General features: G+C 48.1%; 1 protein-coding gene across 1 annotated transcript in view; it reads left to right on the top strand.

Annotated features, from left to right (window-relative positions):
* Positions 1 to 14,638, top strand: part of arhgef19 (Rho guanine nucleotide exchange factor (GEF) 19) — a 124,333-nt gene that overhangs the window by 57,800 nt on the left and 51,895 nt on the right. The window contains exons 2-3 of the mRNA XM_038773088.1: positions 217 to 837; positions 10,972 to 11,409. Of these exons, the coding sequence (XP_038629016.1) occupies positions 217 to 837; positions 10,972 to 11,409 (1,059 nt within the window). The remainder of the gene's footprint in view (positions 1 to 216; positions 838 to 10,971; positions 11,410 to 14,638) is intronic.

Below are 14,638 nucleotides of genomic sequence, written 5' to 3'. Positions count from 1 at the left end.
CACCAAACTGAACATGTCCAAACCCTGGGACCTTTCACAGTGTAGTGTTCAGCTATACAGGGGCCAGCGCACTTTGTGACTGAGGTATGAGGCAAGTTTAATGAGAGTCATAATTACAATAATACTAGACATTTTTCTCATTCTCAGCTTTGGCGCTGTTACTGGTTTCAATTCTGTTCCTCACTTTCTGATTGGTTTCCCTTTTATGTCCTGCAGAAATGCATATTTCCAATGGCGAGGAAATGGAGCCGCTTAAGGATTGCCTACAGGACAGCCCTTGCTTGAAGAACCATATTACCATCCGCAAGGAGGACAATGTGCTGCCGGACCTTATGCTGATTGGCAAAAAGTGGATCAACACTTCCCTCGGTCCTGACGCGCCAGAGAGGCCAAACGGTGAGGAGGGGAGAGCAGAGGAGAGACAGGACGCAGAGACTCAGAGGGAATCCACGCATCCTCTTTGCAGGCAGCAAGGTTTGAGACCCAAAGCAGACCTGAAAAGACAATATGCCTCGCCGTTCACTGAATGGAATGATGAAAGGGACCCTCAACTGTACTTCAGAGCTTCGCAGTCAGAACTCACTCCAGGGCGCGGATCGGCAGAGAGCTTGTCTCCGTACCATGCCAGCGAGGGCAATGGGCCTGCCCTGTCAGGCCGGCAAGTGATGGGCAAGGCTGACAGCTGGCCTCACCAGAGCCTGCCCACCAAGAGCAACTTCACGACCACTTCCAAGAGTGACGGCTCCCTCGAGACACTGCTGGCAAAGTCTGAGAGGGGCGAGCCCAGTGGTCTGCAGAGACGGCCCTCGCAAGGGTCAGACCAGGAGAAAACAACAAGTAAATATTTCTTGCTTCTCTGCCCTAGCTCTGCTGTCCAGTTATGCTCACGACTGAATTGAAACCAAAGTGTGAACATTTACTAAAATGTAAAGTTTTCTTTAAAATTTAGAGTTTTTAATTTAGAATTTTAACTTAAGACAGAGGTGTACAAGGTGATGAGAGGCATGGATAGAGTGGATAGCCAGAGACTTTTCCCCAGGGCGGAAATGGCTGCCATTAGGGGGACATCATTTTAAGGTGATTGGAGGAAGGTAAAGGGGAGATGTCAGAGGTCGGTTCTTTACACAGAGAGTGGTGGGTGTGTGGAATGCACTGCCAGCAGAGGTGGTGGAGTCAGAGTCATTAGGGACATTTAAACGACTCTTAGACAGGCACATGGACAGCAGTAAATTGAAGGGGTGTAGGTTAGGTTGATCTTAGATTAGGATAAATGGTCGGCACAACATCGTGGGTTGAAGGACCGGTACTGTGCTGTTCTATGTTCTAGTACCCCATTCTTTTTTTTCCAGTGAAGGGGCAATTTAGCATGGCCAATCCATCTACCCTGCACATCTTTTGGGTTGTGCGGGGGTGAGACCAATGCAGACACGGGGTCAATGTGCAAACTCCACACAGACAGTGACCCGGGTCCGGGATCGAACCCGGGACCCGGCGTCGTGAGGAGGCAGTGCTAACCACTGCGCCACGGTGCCGCCCTACAAAAGCTATTTTATCATTCGCACCCCTGCCAGAGTTATCTGATGGAATCACCAGTCATGGGCAACATTTGATCCCTGTCATTTGCCATCTGTAAATACGGCCCTGACTGCCAAGTGTGGCAAATTCATAAACGTCAAATACTTTGTGGAGCAAATCTTCACAAACCATTAACAACAGACAAAGCAACTCCCCTCCTTCCCCACAAGGCTACTGCCTGGAAGTAAGATACTGCGATTGCTGGGAATCCTCTGGTACCACCTGCGGAGAGAAGATTAACATCGTCACTCCGCAAATGCTGCAAAGTCTTGCTGAGTCTTCCCAGCAACTTTTATTCCACATTTCCAGTCACCAGAATATTTTGTTTCAAAATATTTTGTATCATTTGTTACCGTCCACACAACCCCCCCCCCTCCCCCCACCTCCAACCCCTCCCCACCCACGAACTAAACTGTTTGCATCTCTAAACCAAACTTTTATTTAAAAAAAAATTTGAAAGAACACTCCCACCCTCCTGTTACACCCTGCGCTCACTCAAAGATGTTGTTGGAGGTGGTTCACAGGAAGTTCACTCGGCTGATTACTGGGATAAAGGGGTTGCCTCACGAGGTCAGGTTGAGCAGGCTGGGCCTATACTCATTGCAGTTTAGACGAATGAGAGGCGATCGTATTGAAACATATAAATTCTGACGGGATTGACAGGGTGAATGCTGAGAAGATGTTTCTCCTCCCGGGGTATCTAGAACTAGAGGGCGCTGTTTCAAAAGAAGGGGTCTCCCATTTGAACTGAGATGAGGAGGAATTCCTTCTCTCAGAGGGTAGTTACTATTTGGAACTCTCTTCCCCAGGGAGCAATGGAGAATAGGGTCCAGAGAATCCCTACAGAAGGAGGCCGTACAGCCCATCGAGTCTGCACCAACCCTCCGATAAAGCACTCGACCGAGGCCCATTCCCCCGCCCTATCCCCATGACCCTGTGCATTGATCATGGCCACTCCACCAAATCTGCACATAGAGACATTGAAAATAGTAGCACGGGGAGGCCATTCGGCCCTTTGAGCCTGCTCCACCATTCATTATGATCATGGCCTAATCCCGCTTTCCCCTAGACCCATTGATCCCCTTTGCCCTAAATGCAATGTCTAACTGCTTCTTGAAAACCTACAGGGCAGGATTCTCCATTTGGGAGACCGTTGTTCTCCCTTGGGAACTCAATTGCACCAGTTTTACGATTCGCATGCGGTTGTAAACCGTGATGCAATTCAGTGTCCACATCATGCAAATTTAAGCATGGCGTAGAATGCGAGGGATTCTGGGGGCTGTCCCGATATTGGGCCGCCAATAGTGGAGTGCTGTGGCTGGCCACCCACCCACCCGCACCGCAGGTTGGTCCCAACCTCCCGCCACAACCCAGATTTCCCCAACCCAGCCCCCCCCATCACATGGCAGCCCCTTCATCCCGGGATTGCCTGGGTGCCTCACCATAACCAAGTATGGGGGTGACCCAACCCGCCCGCCCTCACCAGGGACCCCTGTAATGGGCGGACCCCCCCCCCCCACAGGGACCCCGGTAATAGGCAGACCCCAAAGGGACCCCTGTAATAGACAGACCCCCACAGGAACCCCTGTAATAGGGGAACCCCCAGAGACGCCTGGAATAGGGGGAGTCCCCCCAAGGGCCCCCTGCTTAAAGGAACCCCCTCCACTGACACCCCCCCACACACAAACAACTCCCACACAGACTGTACCCCTCCCCCCCCCCCCCCCCCCAGAAAAGTGAGCCCTGTCTGGAAGCTAGAGAGCAGTCCAGACAGGGGCTGAGGAAAGGATTACAGTTGTAATACTTACCTTGCAGCTCCACATGGCCATTCCTCTCAGGACAGCAGTTGTGGCTGCGCCTGGTTCCCACAGATCCACTGCCTGCAAACATTCATGACGTGGAGATGCCGGCTTTGGACTGGGGTGAGCACAGTAAGAAGTCTTACAACACCAGGTTAAAGTCCAACAGGTTTGTTTCAAATCACTAGCTTTCGGAGCACTGCTCCTTCCTCAGTTTGTACACATTGTCCACATCAAAGATATGAAAGTGCACTAAGTGTATTTCAATCACTCAGGCATACAATTTCACCGCACTTACCTCCCTTTGATTTGGCCAATGTTTACAAATATTGGGGTTTCACCACTTAGACCACTAAAGTGTGAAGGGACATGAATGGATCAAAGCAGCAGACAGTGGGTCTGTGGGAACCAGACTAAAGCATGGTGGTTCTCCTTGGAGGAATGAACAGGTGGAGTTGCAAGGTGAGTATTACAGCTTGATACTTCCCACAGCCCCCTGTCTGGACTGCTCTCTAACTTCCAGGCAGGAATCCCTTTCTGTTGGAAGAGGGGGTCTGTGTGTGGGATGTCTGTGTGTTGGGGGGCTCCTTTAGGCAAGGGGCTGCTGGGGTGGTCCCCCTATTACAGGGTTTCCTGTGGTGGGTCCGCCTATAACTGGGGTCTGTGTTTGGAGTCCACCTATCAGAGGGGTCCCTGTGGGGGAACTCTCTATTGCAGGGGTTCCTGCGGGGGGGGTGTCTCTCTATTGTACGGGTCCCTGTGGGGGTCACCCTATTACGGGGTCCCTGGGAGGGATGGGTCGGATCACCCTTGTACGTTGGAGTGGGGGCACACCCAGGCAATCTGGAATTGGGGGCAGCTGTGCACTGTGGGGTGGAGAGGGGATGGGCTTAGATGGTCTCTACACAGTGGATCTCAGAGTGGGTCAAGGGGGCAACAATTGCTCCTTGGCCCACTGCATTTATTTCCATGTTCCCGCTTGTGTGTGGCATGAAATCTGTTCATGCCACGAGCAAGGGTAGGGGTGTTGGGGCATGGTATTGGCACTGACCCTGATTTTGCCCCGATGCCCAATTCTCCGTCCCATTGGGGAACACATTCCGGGCATCCCGGAGACGAGAATGCCGCCTTGGCCGCAACTACTTCCTGTGGTAACGAATTCCACAGGCTCACAACTCTCTGGGTGAAGACATTTCTTCTCATCTCTGTCCTAAATGGTCCAGCCCGTATCCTCAGTTTGAGACCCCTGGTTTTGGACAAACGTCCTTCCTGCATCTACCCTGTCTACTCCTGTTAGAAATTTATATGTTTCTATGTGATCCCCCCTCATTCTTCTGAACTCCAGTGAATACAAGCCTAATAAGCTCCTGCATGCTTACCTTCAGTGACTGGTGTCTCAGGACACCCAAGTCTCATTGCACGTTCCTCTCTCCTAATTTACGGCCATTCAGATAATAGTCTGCCTCCTTGTTTTTCCTGCCAAAGTAGATAACTCACATCTATCCAAAATTTACTGCATCTGCCAGTCATTTGCCCACTCACTCAACTTGTCCAAATCACACTGAGGGAACTCTGCCATCCTCCTCACAGCTCACCCTCCCACCCAACTTGGTGTCATCTGCAAATTTGGAGATATGACATTTTGATCCCTCATCTAAATCATTAATTTTTATTGTGAATAGCTGGGGCCCCAGCACCGATCCCTGCGGGACCCCACTAGTCACTGCCTGCCAATTTGGAAAGAACCCGTTAATTCCTACTCTTTGTTTCCTATCTGCCAACCAGTTTTCTATTCATCTCAAAACACTATCCCTAATCTCATGTGCTTTAATTTTACACACCAATTTCTAAGGCGGGACTTTGTCAAAAGCCTTCTGAAAATCAAGCATCTTTGGTCATTGAATATATTCAAGGCTGCGATAGACAGAGTTGCGATCAACCAGGGAGTCAAGGATTCCGGGGGAGAGGGTGGGGGTGGGGGGGGGGGGGGGGGGAGGGGGAGCATGCAGGAAAGTGGAGTTAATGAGATCAGCCTTGAGCTTATAGAATGATAGCAGGCTTGAGTGCCCAAATGCTCTACTCCTGCTCTTTAGAGTACCCACTTTTTTTTTCAAATGAAGAGGCAATATAGCGTGGCCAATCCCCCTAACCTGCACATCTTTGGGTTATGGGGGTGAAACCCACACAGATATTGGGAGAATGTGAAAACTCCACACAGCCAGTGATCCACGGCTAGGATCGAACCCGGGTCCTCAGCGCCGTAGGCAGCAGTGCTAACCACTGCCCCACCATACTACCCTTGGAAATAAGAGAGCTGAGTGATGCTATGGATATGTGGTTGGCAATGTCGAAGTGCATTACCCATTACTATGTGTTTAATCAGTGTAAATGTACTCAAGAGTGTGGGATTGCAGCAGTGTGTTCCGTCTTTGCAAGTGTGCATGTACCACCCACGTACAGTGCAAGTTTGTATGTGTACATATGTATATGCCCATAAGGACATGTTTCTGCATGTGTGGGTATTTGCATAAGTATGTGCTTTTGTGAGTCCGTGCACCACTGGTGCACATGTGCTTAATTGTAAGTTGAAAATAACATATGAATGTACATCTTGCGCCAGTGTATTGAGAATTGTCTATCTTTAAGGAACAGCAGCATGACATCAGTAGAATGGAGGTGTATCTTGTGATCCAGTCTCAGTTTCACTTTGGCCTGTGAGCAGAACACAGAACATACAGCTCTGCTGCTGATATCTTCAAGTTTTCTACCTTTGTATCAATGTTTTCATGCGAGTTCCCTTATGAGTGATTGGTACCTTTATATCAATATAAAAATGCAACCTTGAGCACTAGTGTATGCGTCTACCAGGGTGCAATGCTGTAAGTAAGTAAGTACATGTGTGCACAACATTAATTGTGCATGAGTGAAAGTATGCAAGTTTACATATGGAAATGTGTAAAAATGATAGCAGTTGAGAATGTGAGAGCCTATATATGTGAGTGTATGTTTGGCTGAGTAAACAAGAGGGTGAGTTTACATGTGAGAAAGCGTATGTGTGTATGTCTTAGTGCACAAAAGACATGGGCGGGATTTTCTTTTCAGTGATGCCGGAATCACGAAGCGCGATCGGACAGAGCACCGTGCGTCAGCCGAAAATTGAGTCCGGCGCCAGGCGCTCTGGTGCCTCGACGGTGGCGTGAATGCATTCCCCGGTGTGGGTATGCAAATGGTACAGTAAATGCCGTTGGCATATCATTAACTGGCCAGACCAGGCAATTTCTGGGCCTCCCAAAATGCTCCTCCTCTGAGGTTCACTTGTGTTATTTAAAATCGGGAAATAGGCGCCATGGCTGCTGAGGGAGAGAGAGGGGGTACGGAAAGTGTCCAACAGCGCTTTGATGTGCTGACAGTTGTGCCACTGGCCGGGGAGCTTCTGCCAGGGCCGGGGGGAATTGTGGGGGGGGTGGCCAGGAGGTGGGTCCTCGAGTCAGACTGGATGGGCACGGATTACCATTTCCGCGGCCGGCAGGGCAGCCATGAGGCTGCGCACATCGCTGACTGCCCACTGTGAACTTAGCGCCAGGGGTCGTATGGGTGCCTCCCCAGGCCAGCCCCTCAGTTACCCTCTGGCCCCAACTGACCCTTCAACAGGATGGATGTGCTCCAGCACAACCAGAGCCATCTTCTTGGCTGGGGTGCGGGTGTGTGGGGAGTGGAGTGCCTATATGCAGCTCCTGCTTGTCAGGCTCTCGAGTGCCAATCCCGATCCCGGCGAATCACACGCCCGTGTTTGTTGGAATTGCACTAGTTCCAGGTGGCGGCGGAGCTAGCCCATTAGGATATCCAGAATCGCTCTAGGACGGTTGTCATTTTCAGAGCAGTAGAACTCATGAGATTCAGTCCCGGTGCCAGCACTTAGCCTCTGAAACAGAGAAACCTGGCAATGATTGTTGATGTGTGTGTGTAAGGCCTGAGGTTGTGACTGTCTGTGATAGAGTGTGTGTCTGTGAGAAGATTTGAGTTATGAAGTGGGGCACGTGATATTCAAAAACTCTTATTTTTAGCTCTTAAAGATTCATTATGTTGTTCCACCAAAAGCCAGACATGACCGGATGACGGTTGCTATAGGAACGGAACAATTTTTGGAGGAACCCCCTCATATTTACTTACATTGTGAATATTTATTAAGATAACAATTTTTGGCAGACTAACTGTTGCTATGGAATCAGGGCAATATCCACACATGCTTCCTTGAGATTGCTCTGAGACCATTCGGTACAAGATGGGAATTACCTCTAATACTTGTGAAGCCATCCAGTTTCCCTCACTGACAGTCAGGTGGCTGGCTATCGGAGAGCTAAAGGCATGTTTCAATCAAAAATGAGCCTGACAATGAGTGATGTTGATTTAACTTAAGAATCTTTAATACTATCCGGTTTCCTTACATCTGAAGGAAAGTAAGGTAATGGTCTACGTTTTTGTGGTCAATGGTGAAACTGTTCAAGAGATTTGAAGAAACCTCATTTAGAGATCTAGGGTGTGATTTAACGCAAAAAAAAAGTCCACGTATGGGCGATTTTAGCCGGTAGTTTCTGCAGTGTCAAGAAACGCCCCTGCTATTCAACGGCACATTGTTGTTTTTTTTTACCTTGGTGGGGAACTCTTTAAGCAACCAATCACATTAAAGAATTCTCACAGACAGCCAACCAGGATTTTTTGTATTTATCTGGCTGAGGAAACACATGTAGTCCAGTGTCGAGGTTAAATATCCATACAAAGGCTTCAGCTGGCAGAGCATGAGTGATTATGATGTGACCAGGGATTGATCTCTGTAGGCAGAGGTTCAGTAGATGGGCAATGGTCTGACCTGGATAGTCACTGTCATAATTTGAGCTGTTCCTCACATTGCACTTGTGTAGCCAATGGCCACAACTTTCCTGGCCCATCCTCAAACACCTGAGGGATGTCCAAATGTTCCAGGGAAGTTTGAAACCTCGAACTTCATCACCCGGGTCAGTTGCCTAGTTGCTGGGTTGGTGATGTTTTCAGTGAATCAGGAGGGGCATCATGGGCGGTTGTCAGTTTTTTAAGGGTGTGGAGTGCATTTCAGCAGTGGCTATGGATTTCAGACAGAGATTTGTTAGCTGTCAGCCACTGATGTTCTTTACGGAGGCTAATTGCCCTGTGGATTTCAGGAAACTTTGTGTATATGTTGACACAGGCATCCACTCAAGCTGTGGTGGGCAGAGTGGCACAGGGCAGCGTGGTGTCACAGTGGTTAGCACTGCTGCTTCACAGCTCCAGGGACCCATGTTCGATTCCGATCTTGGGCGACTGTGTGGAGTTTGTACTTTCTCCCGGTGTCTGCTCCAGTTTCCTCCCACAGTCCAAAGGTGTGTAGGTTAGGTGGATTGGCTATGCTAAATTACCCCTTAGTGTCAAAAGATGTGCGGGTTTGGGGTTGTGGGGATAGGGCGGGGCAATGGGCGTAGGTAGGATGCTCTTGCGAAGAGTTGGTGCAGACACGATGGGCCAAATGGCCTCCTTATGTATGCGTCTTAATGTCTTAGAAGTGATTTGAGCATTAATGCATTTTATTCCCTGGTTGGAGGTTTTGTGAAAACTTATTTGGAAAACTTTCAACCAGGAAATAAAAAAGCATTAATAATCAAATCACTTTTAAGAAATGTTACTGAAATTAAGATTGCAACAAACACACAGGGTGAAGGTAGAATCACATCCACAGTTACATCTCATTGAACAAGATGTGTTTCTAACAATGATATGTGAGGGGGGAAATTATCTGATTGCTGGATCTGGGTAGGGATGTCCACACATTTCTGTCTGTGCTGGAACAGTGAATGATTGGCCACAATTTCAGAAATTTCCCATCATTCCTCGCTCGTGGGAAGTCCTGCAATTGTGGTCAGATTCAGGATGACAATGACGGCTGGCGACAGCTTCACCATTGAAAGCCTTGCCAATTCCGGGCCACCGTTATGAGGAGGCGGAGTTATCCCAACTTCCACAGAGCAAGTGAAATAATAATAATCTTTATTGTCACAAGTAGGTTTACATTAACACTGCAATTAAGTTATTGTGAAAAGCCCCGAGTTGCAACGCTGCAGCCCCTGTTCGGGTACACTGAGGGAGAATTCAGAATGTTCAATTCACCTAACAGCACGTCTTTCGGGTCCTGTGGGAGGAGCACCTGGAGAAATCCCACGCAGACACGGGGAGAACGTGCAGACTCCGCACAGACAATGACCCAAGTGGGAATCGAACCTGGGACCCTGTCGCTGTGAAGACACAATGCTAACCATTGTGCTACCGTGCTGACTCACGGCGGCATGGTAGCACAGTGGTTAGCACTGCTGCCTCATGGTGCTGAGGACCCGGGTTCGATACCGGCCCAGGGCCACTGTCTATGTGGTGTTTGCACATTCTCCCCCTGTATTTGCATGGGTCTCAGCCCCACAACCCAAAGATTTTTTTTTTTTTTTTAAATTTAGTGTACCCAATCATTTTTCCAATTAAGGGGCAATTTAGAGTGGCCAATCCACCTAGCTTGCACCTTTTTTTTTTGGGTTGTGGGGGCGAAACCCACGCAAACACGGGGAGAATGTGCAAACTCCACACGGACAGTGACCCAGAGCCGGGATCGAACCTGGGACCTCGGCGCCGTGAGGCAGCAGTGCTACTCACTGCGCCACCGTGCTGCCCTCCCACAACCCAAAGATGTGTAGGGTAGGAGATTGGCCATGCTAAATTGCCCCTTAATTGGAAAAAAAAAATGAATTGGATACATAGAACATACAGTGCAGAAGGAGGCCATTCGGCCCATCGAGTCTGCACCAACCCACTTAAGCCCTCACTTCCACCCTATCCCCGTAACCCATTAACCCCTCCTAACCTTTTTGATCACTACGGGCAATTTATCATGGCCAATCCACCTAACCTGCACGTCTTTGGACTGTGGGAGGAAACCGGAGCACCCGGAGGAAACCCACGCAGACACGGGGAGGACGTGCAGACTCCACACAGACAGTGACCCAGTGTGGAATCAAACCTGGGACCCTGGCGCTGTGAAGCTAGCTACTTGTGCTATTGTGCTGCCCAAACTCGAACAAAAATGTTTTTTTTTAATTCTTCAGTGCGGGACATCGGCTTGGTCAAAACACTCAATTTGTGATTGGGTGAGACCAGGCTTGGGTTACAAAAACCTTTGCGTGGTGGTGCAGAATGAATGAGAGTTAGGAGACTGTGAGATGACTGAATCACAACATGGTGAAGAAGTAGGAAAGGTGAAGAAGGTGGCAGACTTAGAGCTGGAGGAAATGTTCATGGCACAACAGGCCAGAGCAGGTACAATGGTGACAGATGTGAAAGGTTGTGATGGACAAGCAGTGACATGTGAGAGAAGAACTTTTCCTTCTCTCATTCGTGCTCAAGAGTGTAAGGTGAAGTTGCAGATGCTCCCCGGTGCAGAAGTTATGACATTTCAGATCATTGCTTCAAAATGCCTCGAGTATATTTAGCATTTGGTTGGAGCTTGCATGTTCTGCTTTTTGCTGACACAACCTTGTTATTTTTCTAGGGAGAAAAGTGAGAGTTTACTCCACAAATACCCCAAGTGATGAGTCCTTCAGCAGTGAGAGCCTAGACTGTGGGTCCATATTCTCTGGGACCTTGTTCGACAATGACTTGAAAGACAATGATTTCCTAATAAACAGCTTCTCACTGGAGGATGATGCTTCGGACGACTCTGCCTCTTCCGATGAGCTCCCATCGGATTCACTGCCTGGACTGGAGCCAGACCCGGAGAGCCAATGTCACTTACCTGCCACAAACAGTTTGAATCCGATTTCGTTCATCGCCGGCTGCATCGAGCAGGAGAAGCGGCGGTTTTCAGCGTCGGAACTGATAAACAGACTGCATCTCTCCCAAAAGAAGGTAGCACAAGCTTTGAAACTCAGCAAATCCCTGTCAGGAAGATCCATATCTCGAGAGAAGACATCCGCCCTTTCCTTCGAAGGTAAGGTTTAATCGCGAAACGGGGAGGTCTAATGATTTCTGCACTGGAAAACAGAATGGAATAAGGTAGCTTGCATTTTGAAAGCATCCTATCATTACTATCATTTAGATAGATTTCCTATCATTTAGGCAGCACGGTAGCATGGTGGTTAGCATAAATGCTTCACAGCTCCAGGGTCCCAGGTTCGATTCCTGGCTGGGTCACTGTCTGTGTGGAGTCTGCACGTCCTCCCCGTGTGTGCATGGGTTTCCTCCGGGTGCTCCGGTTTCCTCCCACAGTCCAAAGATGTGCGGGTTAGGTGGGTTGGCCATGCTAAATTGCCCGTAGTGTCCTAAAAAGTAAGGTTAAGGGGGGGGGGGTTGTTGGGTTACGGGTATAGGGTGGATACGCGGGTTTGAGGAGGGTGATCATTGCTCGGCACAACATCGAGGGCTGAAGGGCCTGTTCTGTGCTGTACTGTTCTATGTTCTACTCTCCAAACCGACTCAAAACCCATGCTTGAAATGTGGGAAAGGGCCAGCCATTTTGCACTTCGCAAGGTTCTACGAAATGAAGATACGATGAATGAGTATTAATGAGTATTAATCTTCCTTTTAGTGATACTGAGGGTGGAGTGTTGGCCAAGGCAGCTCCACTAATTTGTAATGACAGACATCTGGATATGCAAACTGAGAACGACCAGTGTAACAACTTTGTTCAAGAAGGTAGCAAAACTGAATGTGGATCAGTTAGTCCAACATCAGTTACGTTACCCATTTTATCAAAGGCCTTTTGAAAGTCCAGATGATAGTTCGATTGATACTTCGACCAGCCACCAACTTTTTAACTTCCTCTCAAAACATTCAGCCAGCTTAGTAAGACAGGACCTCCTCATAAAACAAAGTCACATTGAGATTCCCTTTTCTTTCAAGTCAACTATCAGTGAGTTTTGAATGATTCTATGAACAACTTAAGAACATGAGAAAAGGGCAGCACGGTGGCGCAGTGGTTAGTGCTGCAGCCTCACGGCGCTGAGGTCCCAGGTTCGATCCCGGCTCCGGGTCACTGTCCGAGTGAAGTTTGCATATTCTCCCCGTGTTTGCGTGGGTTTCACCCCCACAACCCAAAAGATGTGCAGGGTAGGTGGATTGGCCATCCTAAATTGCCCCTTAATTGGAAAAAATGAATTGGGTACTCTAACTTTTAAAAAAAAGAAAAAGAAGAACATGAGAAAAAGGAGCAGGATTATATGGCTTGTTTGCTATTCAGTACGATCATGGTGGATCTTTAGCTTCAACTTCGCTTTCCCACCTGCTCCCCATATCCCTTAGTTCACTGAGAGACCAAAAATCTGCCTATCCAGCCTTCAATCTATTCAATAATGGAGCATCCACAATCCTCTGATGCAGAGAACTCCACAGATTCCCAACCAGCATGTGTTTGCAAATCTCAAAACACTGTGTCCAACATTAGATGTAAATTTGTGATTGGACAGTTGCTAAATAATCTTCAGTGTGCTAAATTTTACTCTGGCAACCAATTTAAGATTGTCAGTGGACTTTGCAGTGTGCCGTATTTGCATGCACAGCAAGCTACATATATTAATACACTGAGCCCTGTTCTTTGTAGCCAGAAAGAACATATACATCCATTGCGCCTGTTTCAGCTTAACAAAATGAGTGATAGCCATTCACCGATTCATACCTTAGGGCAATGCTTTGACCGATCAGAGTCAAGATGCTTGGTTCAAAATTTTAAACAATGCTTTGCAATTGACAGTTAGTCACCACTCGCTGCTACATTGCCCATGGCAACACCTCCACCAATCTGAAGGGTAACTAGGGATGGACAATAAGTGCTGGCCTATCCAGCGACGCCCATATGCCATAAACGCATTTAAAAAAAATCAGAGTCCACTAGCCAATCAAGCAGCACTCCCTTCTCACGCAGTATACGGTTGTTATTCCCTCTGACGTTGGTATTCTTGCGAATGTTCTGATGAGTGCAAGACAAAAAACTTCGATAAAATGTCCTTTTTCAGCAATACTCAAATTCTCAACCCTAACTGCTCGAGCCTTTATCCTGAGATTGTTCTCCCCCACTCCCCATGTTCTAGGTTCCCCAGCCCGGGGGCCACATGCGGCCCACCTGGGCTCTGAGCGCAGCCCATGATTGGTTGCTGACCTTTACCCGCACGCAGGGTTGCCAGATTCTGTTTGTTTTGGTCTGCGTGGTTTGTTTTCCTACCGATATGACTGAAGTGATTCGCACATAAAGTAAGGGCAAGTGAAGTGAGGTAGGTGCTGATTGCTCACAACACTGACTGTGGGAGCCTTGAGCTCCCTCTGCGTCCACTCAAAAAGCGTTAGTATTTCTTTTTTTGTTTCCATTTGAAGTTGATGACAGTTCTATTAAGATATGAATGATGAAGCATTTTCTACAACTTGTTACAAAATATTCAACATAGATTAAATGTATTTAGTCTTATTCAGTCTTATTCCTGGGGTCGTGGTTAGTGAACAAGGCCGATTTCAATCTTGCCGCCCACTGAGATGAAGGAGGGTCACTCATGCGGCCCACTCACCAGCCTAGGTTGCCCATCACTGGTCTATCCTGTCAAGCTCCAACACAATCTTGTACCTTTCAGGAGGATCAGCACTTAATCATTTGAACTGCAGCCTACAGCTGGAGTGAAACCAGTTTCCCACAGTTATCTCAGTCCTGACTTACTGCCTTTTAAAAGTATTGCCATCACACTCTGTGCAGCTCATGGGGAGAAGGCAAAGTCAAGGTAAAGTTGCCATAGTCCCAGATGACCATAGGCTGCTTTCCTCTTTGATGGGGAGAGCTGACTGATGGTGGTTTAAACGGCATGGGGATAAGACCAGAACCCAGTGAGCTATTTAAATATATCAGCAAGCGAGCCTCCCAACACGAACCACATAGTTTGAACATCTGCAGGTGTTTGCCATAAGGTGCCAACAGCCTAATGTCTTTAAAGAGCTCCACCTCCGGCAAGAAACATATCCACATCCGCTTTAATGGGTTCAAATTCCAGCATCAAGTCAATGTCATATTATTGACAAACCTCTTTCTGTGGCATAAACTTTCTATGATTCTGACTTTGGATGTGTCTAGTTAGCTTATTTATTTTTATTTTGCCGTTGTGCCTTCCTGATAAACCTGCATACATACATGGCATCCTTCTGCTCAAGAATGGTTTGAAAAGCATGCCATTTTTCTCAATGTT

This window comes from Scyliorhinus canicula, chromosome 16, assembly GCF_902713615.1.
Source record: "Scyliorhinus canicula chromosome 16, sScyCan1.1, whole genome shotgun sequence".
NCBI lineage: Eukaryota > Metazoa > Chordata > Chondrichthyes > Carcharhiniformes > Scyliorhinidae > Scyliorhinus > Scyliorhinus canicula.
Note: the sequence above shows the minus strand (reverse complement) of the source record. Positions and strands in the feature narration are given on the sequence as shown.